At 46.3% G+C, this 19,811-nt stretch overlaps 1 protein-coding gene across 1 annotated transcript in view; it reads right to left on the bottom strand.

Annotated features, from left to right (window-relative positions):
- Positions 1-19,811, bottom strand: part of LOC105516975 (nose resistant to fluoxetine protein 6-like) — a 79,761-nt gene that overhangs the window by 16,394 nt on the left and 43,556 nt on the right. Inside the window, exons 6-10 of the mRNA XM_011949319.1 lie at positions 17,425-17,604; positions 16,222-16,324; positions 9,356-9,457; positions 1,890-2,055; positions 301-380 (exon numbers count right to left, since the gene is read on the bottom strand). Of these exons, the coding sequence (XP_011804709.1) occupies positions 301-380; positions 1,890-2,055; positions 9,356-9,457; positions 16,222-16,324; positions 17,425-17,604 (631 nt within the window). The remainder of the gene's footprint in view (positions 1-300; positions 381-1,889; positions 2,056-9,355; positions 9,458-16,221; positions 16,325-17,424; positions 17,605-19,811) is intronic.

Here is a 19,811-nt window from a genome sequence, read left to right as displayed (position 1 = left end):
GTATGCAGGTTATGTCAATATGTGGCAATGTTTATAAGAACAGTGAAAAGGAAAAAGCTGAGCACTAGATATTACATGCACACAATGATCGTAACTCTGCAAAACACACACTGACTGGCGTAGGATCATTGTTGGAGGAGAATGCGGAAGAAGGCAAACAGTAGAGGATTTGGTATTTCCTTTTCTGTAAAGTTAGTTTCCTACATTTTAAAAAGCAACTCTGCACAGAACTGGGACACTTTCTGAGGGTTTTGTGAAAGAGGCCACATGAGGAGAAAAGCTTGTCCCAATCAGACTCACTTTGCGTGGATGAAGATAATCACTGGTGTGGTGAGGTGGAACTGGAAGTCATTGGCAAGGTACCAGGTCCAGCCATTGCACTGAAAAGAGAGCAGCAAATTCACTCTTCCTTCATTTACCAGTTCTGCTCCACACTCTCCACCTGCCTGGACTAGGAGGCAGAATTCAGTAGGTGGGTGGGGCGAATTTCCATGGGAAGACAAAGGAAACTAAGTTAGAGATACTCATATTTCACATCCCTCATCTTGAGCCTTCTACCAAGCCTGGATGGCAGGTATTATTGCTGCCATTTTACAAAATGGAGATTCAGACACATTTTCTCTTTTGTTTAAAAAGGAAAAATGATCATAGCCCATCTCCTAGGATAGTTGTGGGACATGAACTCTGTCAAGTTACAGGAGTGTAAGAGTTCCTCCTCATTATGGTGCAGTTGGAAGTCAGAGGGGTCAGCGTTTTTCTCTTTTCCTTGCCGCTCCCCATGCCCCAACTCTAGGTGGAAAGAACAAGTTCATTTAGAACCAGGGCTTGGCTCCAGATGATGTTTTGTGGAGAACCCCAGAGTTCCCATGGATGACTGACGTGGGATCGCCTGGCCAAAATGAGTTCCACAGACGGTCTGTGCTTGTGCCAGATGAGATGGTTAGCAGTATTTTTTTCTTCAGTGTGAGGAAGTCCCTGGGGGCAATTCTCTCCAAAGGGCCCTGGCACTTCTGCTTTCAAGGATCTAAGGTGGGCCGTACCTCAGAAAGGCCACTGGCTGGTATCCTTGCCACTGCTTCCTGCAAATGGCCCAAATCAGTTTGCATTGGGGAAAACAGCCCAGATTATCCCCCAGGGACCCCATCACAGCCAGGCGGGCCCCACCTGCAGGCACGTAGATGGTGATGCAAGCCTGTCCATATGGCTGGGCCTTTGCAAACGGAAGGCAGCCATCTAGTTAGTGAGTTGCTATATGCAATGATTAGGGCCCTGCCAGCTTTAGCGATTCCGTTTTCAGCCTTGATTTCAAGGCATATGTGGAACTGGTGATATAATTTCATTACAGCTATTTCACTTTCACTTGCTTCAAATTCATTATGAAGAAACTGGGGCTTTGGAGAAGCCAAGACATACATAGATCTTGTTGCTCCAAAGCAACTCCGTCAGGTCTACTTTGAACTTGAGTAGAATCCAACATAGTCAGGGTGTGATGCAATGTCCCATTGCAGTATAGACTCAACAGACGGAGGTGAGGAATTTGTCCTTTCCCGGTTGGGCAACATGGGCTGGCACAGGAACAGTGATGGGGCAGGGTCAGCTGCCTCCGGGACATGTGCCAGGAGGACTGGCCCCTTGCTGGCCACTGCTATGCCCCCCTCCCTCTGCTGTTCACAGCGGCTGCCCCCTGCATAGTCTGGCAGGGTTACACCCACCCCATGACCAGAAGCCATTCCCCACTCACACAGCCCACCTTCCTACAGCATCACCAGTACTCCAGAGAAAACACCAGAATCAGGTTGGCCCTTAGAAAGTTCAGCACACCGCCTGAAGAAATGAGGCGCCAGGTTTGCACGCTTCTGCCTTTCCAAAGCCAACAACTGGAGACTCACCGCATTCTTGACCGACACAAAGTTATTTAGCAGCAGCAGATTTGTCCACCATGCTTGCCGGCAGTTATCCCAGTGGAATTTGGGCACTTCCCAGACAGGTCCCCAGGGAACAAGAGAGAACAGTCCAACCAACAAGCACACTGAATACAGGTGAAGAGGCTGCAACCTGGCGGGGAGAGAGCCGGGAGAAAGAAGGTGACTTTCCACTGGGGTCCCTCCAGTCCCCTCAGTGGGCACGTGGTGGGTGGGGCATAAGGTGCTCTAAAACAGATTGTACTGTGGGCAGCTGCCACCCAGCCACACCTTAAATGCTCAAGCATCCACAAGTTCAAGATCACTTGCTGAGCACCGATCATGTACTGGCTCAGGTGCTACTGCTGCAAAAATACTGCTATTTATTTATTTTTCTTTAGAGACAGGGTCTCACTCACTACGGCCCTGACTTCCACCTCCTGGGCTCAAGCAATCCTCTCACCTCAACCTTCCAAGTAGCTAGAACTGCAGGTGCATGCCACCACGTTCCACTAAAAATACTGTTATTTATTGAGCAAGTCATATAGGCGAATCACTGTGGGAGGAGCCTGCTAGAGATTTCTAAACCTCAGAACAACCCTGCAAAGTAGCTGTGACCTCCATTTTATGAAGAAATTACAGCTAAGAGAAGTTAGGTTGACTTACCCAAGGCCACCAGTCATAGAGCAGTAGACACTGGTTCATGTTCTTTCCACATGGCCTCACAAGATGAAAAACTCTTTCTCCCTTCCCTCCCTCCCTTGCTTCATTTCTCCCCTCCTTCACCCCCTGCCTCCTCCAAGCAAGATCTGAAGCAGCTACGAAGGGGAAGAATCAGGAGTAAGGTGTCTAGACCAGCACTGTTCAGTAGAAACAGGATGCAAGCACAGCTGCCCCCGATTTTACACTTTCCAGTAGCCACAACTTAAAAGGTAAAAAGAAATAGGTACAACTCATTTTACTATTATTTATTTAGACCAATATATCCAAAATATTATCACTACAAACATGTACCCAATATGAAACATTGTTAAGAAGCTATTTGACATTCTTTTCCCTTTTACTGAGTCTTCAGAGTCCAACGTGGGCTTTGCACACATAGCACATCTCAATTGGCCACTTACCTGGTGGCTATTTGCTGGACAGTGTGGGTTTAGAGTTTAGAAGTAAGATTGCAGCCTGGAGGCGCATACAATTCTGGCGTGGATTCTGGATGGGCTGGGCTCAGAGCCCTCTTCTAAAAGAATATAACTAAAAATCCCGGGTGGTTTTGGCTCAACTAGGGCAGAACAGCGGCCCAGCAGTACCTCCAAACATCTGGGTGAGAGGAGGGGGTGCTGGGGTGGCGTTGACAGATGGGAACTGGCAGGACTTGGAGCGTCTCCACTTAGAGGCGCACTCCCAGCAGAGAGGGGCTCAGCACCAAGCCTCTGGTCTGCACCCGGGGACGGAGACCTTTGATTCCCCTCTTCTCCCCACAATGACAGCGTCCCACATAGAGAGTGTCCGGTGGGTGGGAGGGTGGTAAGCATTCAAGGAGAGGGAGTGGAATTGTTGATCAACGTGATAGAGAAAAGGCAGGCAACTCTGTCAAGACACAGCTTCCCGGATCAGCTCGCCTGCAAGTTTGCTCAGGCGACAACCTCCCTGGGTCCTAGGCACTGGGTCCTGCCATGTTTGCCATCTGACCGTGCTGCCCTGCAGCTGCCCCTACAAGCCTCCGGCCTCGCCTTTCTGATCATCCTTCCCACCATCTGTCGCCTCCCCTCCCCGGGGAAAGTAGTCAGTGCTGCTCCCTTCAGAAGCAGAGCAGAAGGGAGCATTCCCCTGCCCCCCACTCCAGGCAGCATCCCTCACCTCTGCCAAGTCCCCCTCCCCCGGGTGCTTGTTAAAATGCAGACTTGGAGTCTGCAGGCTGTTGGGTGGGCCACGCCTTGAGCATCAAGCTTGTCTAAACTTTTCACACTGAGAAAATCATGTCATGTCTCCTCTTTCCCCTTGTCTAAAAGGGAAATGAGGGTTTCTGCTTTCTAAGATTTTTTGAAAATCTAATGAGATAAACAAGAAAACAGTTTGAAACATCTAAACCACCCTAAAATGCACACGTGCTACATTTTTGTCCAAGTTTCCAAGAGAATAAAAGTCAAAGTGGGTTTTCAAAGATTAAAATGTGGGATACTGGCCCGTGTGGTGGAGGGGTGAGAAGCAGCGATTCTCATACCTGGTGGGTGGGAAGGTAAATTGGAAAATGCACATTAAGATGTTAAATGCCCAAAACCCCTAATTCCACTTGTAGGCATTTAGCCCACAAACATGTCTACACAAGTGCACAAAAATATATACAGATTGTCCCACTGTCTAAGGCAGCAAAGAATTACCTCCATGCCCACTAATGGGGACAAGTTAAATACATAATGGTACACCCTACTGTGCCATACTGATAACCTTTAACATCAGGGATGTGGGTCCTTGTGTGCTAATAGAGAAATAGGCCAATCTGTATTATAAATGAAAACATCACATGCAAACAGTGAAGTATACAGTGCAATCCTATGCGTGCAGAAGAACAGTACTTATACACACATGGAAAGTTTCTGCAAGAATTCCTAAGAAACTTAAATACAGGTGTCCTGCGGGGAGTGAGACTGGAAGGAAGACCGTTTATTTTAGCTATAACCTTGTGTTATAGTTAGACATTTTTATCACAAGTTATAAAAAAAAACCCTAATTTTTAAAATGTAGCTGCTAGTTGACATAACCAGGCAGTTCTACGGTTCTAGAGCTTTACTCTCTTCCTTTCCTGTTAGATAATCTCTGTCCTGACTTACCCCTAGAAGTTAAGTTTGGGGATTTTCTTATCACTTGCAATAGCTCCCAAAAGGTGTGCCCCTATCTGGCCCCTACAGCCATTCTCTGCCCTGCAGCCAGAGTGAGTCTTGCAAGATGTAAATCTCCCCATGCCACTCCCTTGCTGGGATCCTTCAGAGCTTTCTGTCTCAGAACAACAGGGCGTGTCCTTAGGGCAGCCCCCGCCCATCTCTGACCTCATTCCTCCCACTGTCCATGCGGCTCGCTTCACTCCACAGAGCACCTTTGGGCTCTTTGAGGCTCTTCAGACACTGCGGCGCCCCTCCTTTCCCAGGACCTTTGTGATTCCGTTTTCCCGGAATGGACCATTCTTCCCCCACAGGATTTTCTTTGCTTAGAACATTCCTTTACTTTCTTCTAGGCTCTGGCCAAAAGTCACCTCCCATGACTGCCCTTCCAGAGAAAGCCTCCACCTTGCTTACTTCTATTTATTGATTGATTGCTTGCTTGCTTGCTTGAGGTAAAGTCTCATTCTGTCACCCAGGCTGGAAGGCAGTGATGCAATCACAGCTCACTGAAGTGTCCACCTCCTGGGCTCAAGCCATCCTCCCGCCTCAGCCTCCCAAGGAGCTGGGACCACAGGCACGCGCCACCACACTGGGCTAATTTTTTGTATGTTTTGTAGAGACGAGTTCTCACTATGTTGGCCAGGCTGGTCTCAAACTCCTGAGCTCAAGGCATTGTCCCACCTTTGCCTTCCAAAGTGCTAGGATTGTGAGGCATGAGCCACTGCAGCCGGCTCTTCTCCAAATGATCACTTTGTAGCAGCCATCCTCCCTGGCCTAGCATACATATATTTGCATGCTGCAACTTCAAATTGCATATTCATTTATTTATTGTCTGCCTCTATTCACTGGAATGTAACCTGCGGGCTGGAAGGCACCTTTGCATGGCTTATTAAAAGTCTGTTCTCAGGGCTTAGGACAGTGCCTGGCACAAAATGGGCCTCCAGTGAACACAGAATGACTGAGTAAACAGATGGTCTGACCCCCGTCCTCCTGGAGATAAGCAGACAAGTGATAAGTGCTAACCAGGTAGCATCAGTGAGTTATACCAGCACATGTGAGAACCTCAAAATGGCCAGGAGCATGACTCTTTTGTCACTGGGGTTACCTTAGTGAAGGTGAGTTCAAGTTGTGGGTTGGTGACAGTTCCCTCCATTTTCAACACAGTTTTTTCCCAGGTTGGACTGATTGTCTCCCTAGCTCCTACTCTGACCTGCCTTCCTTCCAGAGTTCCCCAGCTCAAGAATGCCAGCACCACCTGCCATGTTGCTCAAGCCAGAAAATTCCTGAGTCCTTGATTTCTCCTCTCTCCATTCCCACTGCCAATTGCCAGTGAAAACCCTGCTCTCCTGCCCAGATACTGCAGTAATTTACTCACTGGGGTCCTTGCCTTACAAGGCCTCACTACCACCTCACTCTCACCCAGTGCTCCTCCTGCCCCCACCGCTGCTCTATCCACCTTGGAAAAAAACCCTGTCTCCTCAATCCCCAGCTCCAGACTTTTACTCTGAAGTAGGTTTCCCAAGGCTGGACACAGTGGCTCACACCTGTAATCCCAGCACTTTGACAGGCCAAAGCAGGCAGATTATCTGAGGTCAGGAGTTTGAGACCAGCCTGGCTAAGACAAGAAAGCCTGTCTCTACTAAAAATACAAAAATGAACCAGGCATGGTAGTGGAACCCTGTAATCCCAGCTACTCAGAAGGCTGAGGCAGAAGAATCACTTGAACCCAGGAGGAGGAGGAGGAGGTTGCAGTGAGCCAAGATCATGCCACTGCACTCTAGCCTGGGCAACAGAGAAAGACTCCATCTCAAAAAATAAATAAATAGGCTGGGCATGGTGGCTCATGCCTGTAATCCCAGCACTTTGGGAGGCCAAGGTGGGCCTAAGGTCAGGAGTTCAAGACCAGCCTGACCAATATGATGAAATCCCATCTCTACTAAAAACACAAAAATTAGCTGGGTGTGGTGGTGGACGCCTGTAATCCCAGCTACTCGGGAGGCTGAGACAGGAGAATTGCTTGAACCTGGGAGGCAGAGGTTGCAGTGAGCCGGGATTGCACCATTGCACTCCAGCAAGAGCAAAACTCTGTCTCAAAAAAACAAATAAATAAAATAAAATAAAGTTGGTTTCCCAAGCAGAACCCACCATGCCATTAGATCCCCTGCCCCAACCCCCACCTAACCCGTCTTAGGATTCATCACCATGACCCCTCAGCCTGTATGCCAGCCTCTCACCTCCAGAAAACCTCAGGGCAGGACAGGCTGCTTACCCCAGTGCCACACACCCAAAATATTATTGAAATCATAAGCCTTCTGTCCTTCCCTGGAGGAGGGTTAGATTTTATAAAGCTTGGAAGAAACCACAAAGACCGTGGTGAAAAGAAACCAACAAAGGTCTATGTCTTAGCTTGTCCCCATTCTTCACCTATTTGATGGACAGCTTAAAAGGTATGAATAACAACCACACTAATAATGATAGCTCCTACTTATTGAGGGCCTACTATGTGTAAAGCACGTTTCCGTGTTATTTACATACATTATCTCACTGAATCCTCACAAGAGTCCTATGACGTGCCACTATTCTTCCCATTTTAGAGATGAGCAAACTCAAGCACAGAAAGACTGAGACACTTACTCAAGGTCACTCAGCTGCTGTGTGACTGAGCCAGAATACACGCTCAGCCATCCAACTACAGAGTCTGCACTTGCCCACTGCATTTCACTAGCTCCAAATATTATGACAATACTCCTCTTCCTATTTTGTGACAGTGTGGAAACAAGAGGAATGTGAACCGGGAGTCAGGAGTGCTGGCTTCCAGCTCAGCAAATAACCACAACGTAGAAAATATATCAATGGCAGGGTTGGATGACATGAGCTGAAGTTTCCTTTTGTCCCTTAACTTTGTTGTTTTTGTTTGTTTGTTTGTTTGTTTTGAGACAGGGTCTCACTCTGTTGCCCACGCTGGAGTGCAGTGGCACAATCTTGGCTCACTGCAACCTCCACCTCTGGGGTTCAAGTGATTCTCCCACCTCAACCTCCCGAGTCGCTGGGATTACGGGCATGTGCCACTACGCTCAGCTAATTTTTTGTATTTTTGGTAGAGAAAGGGTTTCACCATGTTAGCCAGGCTGGTCTCCAATTCCTGACCTCAAGTGATATGCCCACCTCGGCCTCCCAAGGGCCTCCCCAAAACGCCTGGGATTACAGGCATGAGCCACCATGCCCAGCCCTTCCGCCCTTAACTTTGGTTGTCTCATTCCATCACTGCCACTCTGCTACCACTGATTCCGTATTCTGCCCCAATGTTGGAATCCCTTCTGCATCAACCAACCACACATTCCTAAAGAAGACCGTTGGCCACGCACGGTGGCTCACACCTGTGATCCCAGCACTTTGGGAGGCCAGGATGGGCAGATCACGAGGTCAGGAGTTCAAGACCAGCCTGGTCAACATAGTGTAATCCCGTCTCTACTAAAAATACAAAAAATATATATATATATATCTTAGCCGGGCATGGTGTCAGGTGCCTGTAATCCCACCTACTTGGGAGGCTGAGGCAGGAGAATTGCTTGAACCCGGGAGGCGGAGGTTGAAGTGAGCGGAGATGGCGCCACTGCACTCCAGCCTGGGTGACAGTGTGAGACTCCATCTCAAAAAAAAAAAAAGAAATCGTCATTCTTCTTGCCTCCCTCCCAGCAGAATGGCCATGGCCCAGAGCTTCGACCAAGTTCCTCTCGTGGTCATGTATCGTTTTATTTTTATCATTACCATTAGCACTCTGATTTACGGGAGCCAATTACTACTAATTTGCAGACAAACAGATTTTCCTGTTGAATACAGATTCTGTGGAAATCTGACAGTGCATTTGTTGAACTCTGCTGCCCATCAGCTGAGGACTAAGGATGTTTTTGCCAGTGGAACATACCAGTTTTCATGGTATTTGTCCCAGTAGAATTTGAACCATATTAAACCAGCTTAAATCAACTCTATTTAGGGAAGAAAACTATTTCAGTTTACTTTTCTTTGGAAATTCTTTTAAAAGAGGGTTAAAGACAGAAAACTAATAAATTATTACATAGCAATGAGGAATTGAGAAATTATGTAAATAAACCTACTGTCAGGCCTCTGAGCCCAAGCTAAGCCATCATATCCCCTGTGACCTGCACGTGTACACCCAGATGGCCTGAAGCAACTGGAGATCCACAAAAGAAGTGAAAATAGCCTTAACTGATGACATTCTACCATTGGGATTTGTTTCTGCCCCACCCTAACTGATCCATGTACTTTGTAATCTTCCCCACCCTTAAGAAGGTTCTTTGTAATCTCCCCACCCTTTAGAAGGTTCTTTGTAATTCTCCCCACCCTTGAGAATGTACTTTGTGAGATCCACCCCCTGCCCACAAAACATTGCTCCTAACTCCACCGCCTATCCCCAAACCGATAAGAACTAATGATAATCCCCTTGCTGACTCTGTTTTCGGACTCAGCCCACCTGCACCCAGGTGAAATAAACAGCCTTGTTGCTCACACAAAGCCTGTTTGGTGGACTCTCTTCACACGGACACACGTGACACCTACCTCACCAGGCGACTGAGAAAGTATTTGAGTATGACTTTAGGGGTTATTCCTTTGTCTGAATTCCGATGCATCTTTAAAAAGGACCTTGCACTTAACCAACCACTAAAAGAAAAAAAAAGAATTGTCACAGGAATTACTTATCAATAATACAGTTCACTGATTGATTCATTTGGTTGTCCCAATCTGGATAGAATAAATTATGATGCATTAACAAAGCACCTCCAAGTCTTAAAAGAATTTTCTTTTTTTTTAGATGGTGTCTAGCACTGTCACCCAGGCTGGAGTGCAGTGGTGCAATCTCGGCTCACTGCAACCTCCACCACTCGGGTTCAAGCATTCTCCTGCCTCAGCCTCCCAAGTAGCTGGGATTACAGGCGCCTACCACCACACCTAGCTAATTTTTGTATTTTTAGTAGAGGCGGTGTTTCACCATGTTGGCCACACTGGTCTTGAACTCCTGACCTCATGATCCGCCCGCCTCAGCCTCCCAAAGTGCTGGGATTACAAGTGCGAGACACCGCACCCAGCCAAAAACAATTGGTTTGTTCTTGCTCATACTGCATGCCCAGGTTGACAGAGCGGCCACCGTCTGAAACCTCACCAGTGACCATGGAAGACAACAACAGCCTTCTGGAGGGCCACAAACTAGCAATGAAACCGTCTAATCTAAAAGAGTCACGTTTAAAGCTCTTAGCATAAGAGTTTAAAGCACTTAGCATAATGGCAATACCAGGTACCACTTGGTCAGAACTAATGATGTGACGCACCCAATCACAATGGGGCCAGGAAGTGGAATGTTGCCAAGTGCCCAAAAGGGAGGGAGACAGAAAGATTTGTTGAACACTATTAATGACCACCATTGTGTCTTTTGAAATAATAACACCAAGACTTTCCATTTGTGTAGAAGCACATGACTTTCAAAGTACTTTCACTAAGGAGATTGCTTTTCCTTCTCCAGTCGTACCAAACTACTTTGCAAAAAACGTTTGTTGGCCAGACCCAGTGACTCACACCTGTAATCCCAGCACTTTGGGAGATGGGAGTTCAAGACCAGCCTGGCCAACATGGCAAAACACCACGTCTAATAAAAATATAAAAATTTGCTGAGCGTGGTGGCATATGCCTGTAGTCCCAGCTACTCAGGGGGCTGAGGGAGGAGAATCGTTTGAACCTGGGAGGCGGAGGTTGCAGTGAGCTGAGATCATGCCACTGTACTCCAGCCTGGATGACAGAGCGAGACTCCATCTCAAAAAAATATATAAACAGTTGTTTGTTGAGTGAATGATTGAGTAGATGAATAAACAGCTCTATTAGGTAAAAAGGAAGATACTATCATTCCTGCTTCTCTGATGGGAAAAGTCAGACCTACAGATTATTAAGAGGGTTGCCCAAGATCGCAGAATTCTTAACCAACATACCCTGATGACAAATTCATTACCCAGAATGTGCAGCTAAAGAAACCAAAGTGATGCCTTTTAATTGCAACTGGATGGTAAGCAAGTATGTGAGTTTCTCAACCTTTTGACATTTGTACCAGCGATCCTTGTGGGTGTTTCCCTAAGGAGCTAATGTATTTCCTATTGCGAAACAAAGCCGTGGGTTGGGTGGGACTTGGAAGGGATCAGGCAGGGTTGGAAAATGTCTCTATTCTCTGCCTGCCAGATTTTCCTTTGAAAAGCAGCAACTTGGAATCATTAAATAGGAACAAAATTTATAGAGACATCTAAAAGACAGTGCTAAGAGGGGAAGCAGGGCAGCCAATTCTGATTCCGGCCTCCTCTTAATTTCAGGAAAGGATAAATCAGGGCAATTCTTTCTTTTCAGAGTGACTGGCTCCCGCTCTGCCAGCACGGTTGCTAAGCAAAACCTGGGCCTCGTTGTGTGTGTGGGCACGCACCTCCCAGCTTGCAAGTTCATCAAGAGAGGGCTACAAGAAAGGCTGGCAGGAAAACAGGCTGTAAGCAAGATAACTAGCTCCATGGGGCTAAGACCCAAAGACTTGAACACACTGCAACAGAGAAAAGCGTGCACTAGTGATAGATGAAGTCAGCCCGAGAGGTGGGAGAGGATTACAAAACAGTCGCCGACTAATTATTCTTCAAGATAATCAGAAGGCTTTGGTTTTGCTATGTAAATATCAGTGACAAAGTGAGTAAGACATGGTTTCCTTGTGAAACAAGCTATACTTAAGCTCTAATTTTAAGCTTACTAGCTGTGTAGACTTGGACAAATCACCTCATTACTGAACATCAAGAAGTTTCTCATCTGAAAAAATGGGGATGATATGTGTACCAGCTTTATAGGTTTATTGTGAGAATTGCATGGGATAAAAGATTTCAAGCTCTTAGCATAATGGCAATACTAAGTATCACTATTAATAATGGTTCCATTGTTCAAAAGAAAATGTGAACCTTTGAAAGTAATACAATAAAAACGGAAGGAAAAGGAGAAAAAGACAGTCACGGAGACTGATGTTGAGAAATGGAAGCAAATAGAGATAAAGAGAAAAGAAATGTACTTCTCCGTCTCTAGGCTGCTGTCAGAATCTGCCTGGCTTCCGCCACCTCTGTTGGCCTCAGCTCTTCCTGCCTGGGCTCACACAGAGCTTTTCAGACTTCAGCAGGCACAACCCGGAGAGCTTCTGACAGTCCAGATTGCTGGACCCATCCCCCCAGAAAGTCTGATTCAGTGGGTCTGGGGTGGTGCCCAAGAATTTGCACTTCTACCAATTCCAGGTGATGCTGGTGAATTTGCAGTGGGATGGCTGTCTGAGGACCACTGACATAAGGCAAGGCACGGCCCTCCCTGACCCCAGACCAATCCAGGTGGCAGATACGTCGTCTTTACATATTTGTAGTTTTCTGGGCTGTTTGGTATCTCAATAGCCTTGGCCTGTGCTTTAGATATCTCAGGACTGACCTGGTGGCTTCTCTGGTGTTTCTGATTCCCACTGATGACCCAGAGATGACCAGTGGCCTTTCGTGCCCTCCATCTTTCCATCCTAGTGACAACTTTTCTTGTCTCCAGATTGAGTTTGGCTTCGGTGCCTGCCATCCTGATCTGTCTGTGCCAGTGTGCCTCCCAGGGCTTGGACCCTGACAGTCAGTCCCATCCCAGCATACAGTCGTTTTTGCCTGGCTTATAGGGAACAGAGTTCTGGTCTTTGCCTGCTGCCCTGTGGGCAGACCTCCCCGTTCTCCAGGGGCCCACTCCCGGTCTTCTGCAGCTGGGCTTCCTCTGCCTGGTGAGACCCAGTGCTGCCCTCTTGGAAAGTCTGGAGCCCAGGGGTTCCTATATCACTGCTGGTTTGCTGCATACTGTGGACCCTGAGCCTGGCCTGTCTGGGCTACTTGCCACCTCCTAGCATGATCCTTAATGGATAGGTCTGAGCTCATTCTGCATCCCTCTTTCTCAGCATTACCACAAGAAACTATCACACCAGATTCTGGAGATAAGACAAGAAATCATCCATTTCAACAATGACTTATTGGACATACTCTGTGGCTAGCACTGCTTCAGTGACCTGGTGACACAGCAGTACACAAAACAGAAAACCAAATTTTATGCCTTACATTCTACTGAAAGGACAGAGACAATTAATCAATCAAAAATGGCAGCTATAGTATGCGGATAAATAGAAAAAAAGAAGTCTAGAAGGCTGGGTAGTTGCACTTCAAAGAGAGGGGACGAGGAAGGCTTTGCTGTGTAAAAACTTGAAGAAGAGGAATCAAGCAACCAGGCTGTTAGGGAGGTAAGTGGCACAGAAAGTGGCTGGTGATTAGTAATCCCTTACCGTTGTTCTGTGCAGCATGGGAACTAGTTCTCCCCTAACTGGGTGGGTCACACACATTTGAATTTAATGATTTTTTTTTTTTTTCCAAGACAGAGTCTCACTGTTGCCCAGGCTGGAGTGCAGTGGCACGATCTTGGCTCACTGTAACCTCCGCTTCCCGGGTTCAAGCGATTCTCTTGCCTCAGCCTCTTGAGTAGCTGGGATTACCACGCCCACCTAATTTCTGTATTTTTAGCAGAAACGGGGTTCCATCATGTTGTCCAGGCTGATCTTGAACTCCTGGCCTTAAGCGATTCCCCTGCCTTGGGCTCCCAAAGTGCTGAGATTACAGGTGTGAGCCATCACGCCCGGCCTTAGCGGCCTTTTTTAAAAAATGGGGGCACTTATGAAAACATTGCTCTGTGGCTGTTGTAGTTTGGCTGACAACAGCATCTCCAGCAGCCATCAGTTTGCCCCTTTCTCCTCAGTCATTCTCAACATATCACAGGTATGTCTTGAGTCCCTTCTCTTTTAACAACCTTTCTTTGTGCCCCGTACAGAGTCCAGCTCCACTCCATTTCTTTGCTCCCTAAAACAGCAAAACATCTTGAAAGAGTTGTCCAAAGTCATTGTGTCTACATCCTCCCATCCTCACCCCACTCCCCCAGACTTCCATGTCCACCACGCCACTGACCCTGCTTCTGACGATGTCCCCAAAAGGCTTCTGGTTGCCAAAGTCAAAGATTGTTTCTTTACACAATGAACTCCTGGAGTGTTGGGCCCCGCTGACCACAGCATTCCTTCTTGAGGCGCTTTCTTCTCTTGGCTTCCTGGTCCCCACAGTGTCTGACTTGTGCCCCATTTCACTGGTCACTCATTCTCAGACTCCTTTGTGGGTTCTTCTCAGCTTCTAAAGGTTGGAACACCAGAGGTCCTGGCCTTCAGTCCCCATCGGTCATTCCATTCTCCTCTTAATGTGATCAGATTCAATACTGTGGCTTTAAATGCCTCCTATATCCCAAGGACTCCAAAATTTACGTCTCCAGCCTTGATGTTTCCACTGATCTCCCAACTTACGAATGTCAGCTACCATATCACAGTTATGATATGACTTACGAATGTCAGCTACCATATCACAGTTATGATATGACTTATGAATGTCAGCTACCATATCACGAGTTATGATATGACTTAAAAATAAATGTCAGCTATCATATCACAAGTTATAATATGACTTATGGATGTCAGTTACCATATCGCAAGTTATGATATGACTTACGAATGTCAGTTATATCACGAGTTATGATATGACTTATGAATGTCAGCTATATCACGAGTTACGATATGACTTACGAATGTCAGGTACCATATCACAAGTTACAGTATGACTTATGAATGTCGGCTACCATATCACAGTTATGATATGACTTATGAATGTCAGCTACCATATCACAAGTTATGATATGACTTATGATACGTCAGCTGCTCACCTGACATTTCTACATGGCTGTCTAAAAGGCCTCTTCATCTTAATTCATCCAAAACAGAAAGCTTGGTTTTCCCTCCAGACCCGGTTTCTCCTCCCATCTTTCCCATCTTAAGGAATGCCATCACCATTGACTCAGACACTGAAACCAAAATCTAGAAATCATCCTCAACTCCTCTCTTTTCTCACACGTCACATCTGATGCATCAACAAGCCTCAGCAATTCCTCGTCCTAAACACATCCCGAATGTGACCTTCTTTCTTGATTCCAGTTGCCTCGTCGATCCTGCTTCCACTCTTGACCTTCTTAGGCGCATTACTCACATAGGAGCCAGAGTGATCATCTTTCAAATAAATCAGATCACATCACTGTCCAGATTAAAACAAGCTCTCTCACTCCTTCCCGTTCCACCAAGACTGAAGTCTAAACTCCTTAGTGTTGTTACAAGGTCCCCCATGGTCTACCCTTGCCCTTCTCTTGGGTTTTCTGCCACGTTCCTTACCTTCACTAAGCTTCACCCTTCTTTCTTCTCCTTAACAAGGCTCCCCCACTCTTGCCTGAGCACTTTTGCACTAATTGACCCTTTGCCTGAACTTTCTTATCTCAGATTTTCCCATGGCCAGCTCCTTCTTGCCATTCTGGTCCCAGCTGAAATAGCACCCTTCCATCAGACAAGCCTTCTCAGACCTTTGGAAGTAGATAAAAGTGGTTGCACAGGCTGGGTGCAGTGGCTCACTCCTGTAATCCTAGCATTTTGGGAGGCCAAGGTGAGCAGATCACCTGAGGTCAGGAGTTCGAGACCAGCCTGGCCAACATGGCAAAACCCCATCTCTACTAAAAATGTAAAAATTAGCCAGGTGTGGTGGCAAGCGCCTGTAGTTCCAGCTACTCGGGAGGCTGAGACAGGAGAATCATTTGAACCCAGGAGGCAGAGGTTGTGGTGAGCCGAAATTGCGCCACTGTACTCCAGCCTGGACAACAGAGTGAGACTCTATCTCAAAAAAAAAAAGGGGGGGGTTGCGCAATATTGTAAATGTATTAAATGCCCGAAATTTTACACTGAGTGGTTAATTTTGTTATGTAAATTTTACCCCAATTTTTAAAAACAGAAATTAGAATTTTCATGAGGATTAAATGAGATACTATTTCAAAGTGCTTACCACAGTGCCCAACACTTCTCAAACAATTAAGAAATTTTACCTCTTAATAGTTCATATAAATAAACATAACTTTATGAAACATCATGCCATTTTCTGAATTTTTCCCATTTCACTATAGTGAGAATTCAGAACTTCATCAAGCACCTGTACCACTCTGTGGGCCAGACTTCGAGAAGCACTGAAATAAACAATTTTGAAGAATACAATCAATGTTTGTAAAAGGCGTGTGTTATAGAGCCATCCTAACTCATGTAATAAATGGAACATACAGTGGAGAGTCTCTTGTGACAACAGTACTGTCTAGAAATGGACAAAGGCCCAGGTGAATAAATGTGGGTCATTCAGCTTTTCTCATTAGAGTGAGAATGGTAACACATACGCATACACACATCCCAGAACAAACACCACAAGCCCCACAGCAGTGAAAACGTAGTTCAACCTTATTACCTGATCAGGAAAAATGTATCAACTCCAAGATAGAAGGGACCACTCCGAGAGTAAATGTACAGTGGGTTTCTAAGCACTCTGCTTTTCCATTCAAGCACATTATCTGTAACAAAGATTAAAAAGCAGTGTCTTTTTGTTTCAGAGAAGAAAATCATGTGATTTCTCTTTTCAGAAAAAGCAAAAGGAACACCTTCAACTTTTGGTTGTACTTGGCAGGTTTTAAGAATCACTATAGGCCGGGCCAGTGGCTCACACCTGTAATCCCAGCACTTGGGAGGCCAAGGCAGGTGGATCACGAGGTCAGGAGTTTGAGACCAGCCTGGCCAACATAGTGAAACCCTGTGTCTACTAAAAATACAAAAAATTAGCCAGCCGTGGTGGCGGACACCTATAATCCCAGCTACTTGGGAGGCTGAGACAGGAGACTCACTTGAACCTGGGAGATGGAGGTTGCAGTGAGCCGAGATCACGCCATTGTACTCCAGCCCAGAGGGTAACAGAATGAGACTCCGTTTCAAAAAAAAAAAAAGAAAAAAGAAAAAAGAAGAAGAACCACTGTAATTCAGGTAGGAGGAGAATTCAGACTGGGAATAAAAGGTGGTGACTGAGGTCCCTCACGGTCGTTCAGGAGCTTTAAGCTCCTTTGTGCACTCACAGCGGCCACAACCCCCTTGGACTGTAGCACTACCTATCATGGGCTGGTACAGATCACCCAGGAGGCTTCTTCCATCTGCCCTGTGCTGTGTTTGCCCCCTGTTTAGAGAGTACCACTGTTATTGATAGGAGCACTTCAGGAGGGTAGCAGCAGGAAGAAGGTGGAGAAACACTGATTTGATATTAGTGAACCATTTTTATTTATGCTTGTCTGCTTTTCAAGGAAAAATAAATGTTAAGTCCTGGCTTCATTAACCATGATGAGAGAGCACTTGGCTTTTTGGATAACGAAAATACAATACCCAGGTATCAGTAGTCACCTGGCAGCCAGGTGCCTGATTTGTACCTAGAGGGAGTAAAATGAACCACTAGACACTGGCCCGGAAACCTTCCTGATAGGAGGTCACACATAGTGTCTCTAAAACAGAAGGAAGGCTGCTCATGGGAAGGCTGCCAGACCCCCATCCTTTGACCACCATGATCCCGCCATACCAAAGAGTGTCTCTTCCCTGACTGCTCCCAGAGTAAAGGCTCATCAACTCTCTGTACCCAAAGACAGCCATGCAGTCATCTGACTGGTATGTCCCGAGATGATCCACAGAAGACTCAAAACACGAACGCCATTCAGTGCAGAGCAGGTGCTGCCTGGTGTCTTTGTAATCCAGATGGCTGGCACATTCTTCTGGCAAGAAAAGCACTCCAGAGCATGAACCATGGCTCCTAGAAACCCTGGGCAAAAGCAAAGGTGTCACTGTCCACCCTGACTGCCAGGGGTATCCACACACCACCCCGCAACAAGAACCAAAGTGCAATCCACAGATCTTGGCCGTTACACAGAGGCTCTCTTGCTCTGACCCTGGGCTACTCAGCTCAGCCTCCATGGTTCCATCTTGATCTGTCTGTGGACTTTCATACTTAGTATCCCTCCCTTTTGAATCTTGACTTTCGCTAACAGACTTGACCAGAGTTTGGTGCCCCACATGCTTTGTGCAGAATACGCTGCCCAAGCTCAGGCCCCAGAGATGCCAACCCCTGACCCCAGTCCTACTTAATGAAGAGTTGAGGGAAGGAGAATGCAGACATCAGTAAGAATCGATGTGATCCACAAAGCAAGCATTTCACGTGAAAGAACGCCCCTGCAATTCTGAGGACTAGTTGCTTATGAATAATGAGTCAGGCATGGTGGCTCACGCCTGTAATCCCAACACTTTGGGAGGCCAAGGCAGGTGGATCACTTGAGGTCAGAAGTTTGAGACCAGCCTGACCAACATGAAACCTCATCCCTACTGAAAACACAAAACAGTTAGCCAGACGTGGTGGCGCACGCCTGTAGTCCCGGCTACTCCGGAAGCTGAGACAGGAGAATTGCTTGAACCCAGGAGTTGGAGATTGCAGTGAGTCAAGATTGCACCACTGCATTCTAGCCTGGGTGACGGAGTGAGATTCAGTCTCAAAAATAATAATAATAATAATAATAATAATAATGAATAACAACCCTAATATAGGTCAGAGTATAGGCACAAAAACAGAGGGACTGGTGGCACAGGAGCTTAGGGCACAGGCCATATAGCCAGATGCTCCTGGCTCTGATTCTGTCACTTATCAGCTCTGTGACCCCCTGGCAAGTGAATTAACTTCTCTGTGTCTAAGTTTCCACATCTGCAAAATAATCAAAGTAGATTTTATAGGAGTATCATGAAGAACAAATGAGATAATGCTGATAGATCACATTAAATAGAGGCAACCCATAGTACGTACTAGTGAGAACACAGCTACCACTACCACTACCACTATTTTAAGCCCTATCACTTTAAGAATGGTTAATACCATCTTCTTAATTCATTCCCTTTCTTAAAGAATTTAATGTTTACCTATTCTGAGAACCAAGCAAGTGTTTGGAATTGCAAAACAGGGGCCTCCAAGCTCAAGCCGGCTCCGAGAGACTTCCATTTCTGCCTGGGCAGAGCCCCATGCCTTCAACATTGTGGGCACAAAGAAGTCTTTGCAGAATTAAAACTTACTCACAAATAAGGTCTGGCTCATAATCAAGCTCTGGAAATCTAAATCAGTTTCTTAAATTGAAGAATTTAATTACCTAACATTTTGAAGTTCCAGCCATGAACACAAATATTTCCTTTTAAGTCACTCTTTGTGACTGCGTCTCTGTCTGAAGTCACCACACCCTTTTCATTCACAGGGGTTTTCACTCAGGAATTGGCCATGAGTACAGCACAACAGCCTCCTAGAGCTGATTCACCTGCCCCTCCTCAGTTTCCCGAGCAGTGAAGAGATATAGGACTCGGGCTCTGCCAGGTTTGGCCAACTTCTTTAGCCTCCCTGAGCCTCAGTTTCTTCACTTTTAGAATGGGCATAATTTTGACCAGGGTTGTAATGGGGATTCTAGAACATCAAATATCTGGTTTGATGCCTAATGTGGTAAGCTAGTGCTCAGTATGTTTGTTATTATGTTTTTCTGTCTAAATTCTACTCGTGAATGAACTCACCCATCAGCGGTTTATAAAGGCTTCTGAAAATAACTGCTCGAGAGGGAAGACAACCTCCCTGAGGCTCACTTAGCTCATTTGTAAATGGAAAGTGTTATAAACCATGAGGACGTGGAGAAGATTGGATGAAACGATCCAGGCAATCACTGGTTCTCAAAGTAGAGGTCTCCCAGCCAGCAGCTTCAGCATCACCTGGGAACTTATTAGAAATGCACATTCCCAGGCCCCATCACAGACCTATGAGGTCAGAGTCTTTGGGTCAGGGCCCAGGAATCTGTGCTGTAATAGTCATCCAGGTGACTCTGATGCTCGCCAAAGTTTGAGACCCACTGGTGGTGACAATGCTCTAAAAAACCTTGCAGCCACTTTCGGATCTGCTCAATCACAGTGAGCACACTTTTTTTTTTTTTTTTTTTTTTGAGACAGAGTCTC

Source organism: Colobus angolensis, unplaced genomic scaffold (assembly GCF_000951035.1).
Source record: "Colobus angolensis palliatus isolate OR3802 unplaced genomic scaffold, Cang.pa_1.0 Scaffold108, whole genome shotgun sequence".
Taxonomy (NCBI): Eukaryota; Metazoa; Chordata; class Mammalia; order Primates; family Cercopithecidae; genus Colobus; species Colobus angolensis.
The sequence above is the reverse complement of the archived record's forward strand: the minus strand, read 5'-3'. Positions and strand labels throughout refer to the sequence as shown.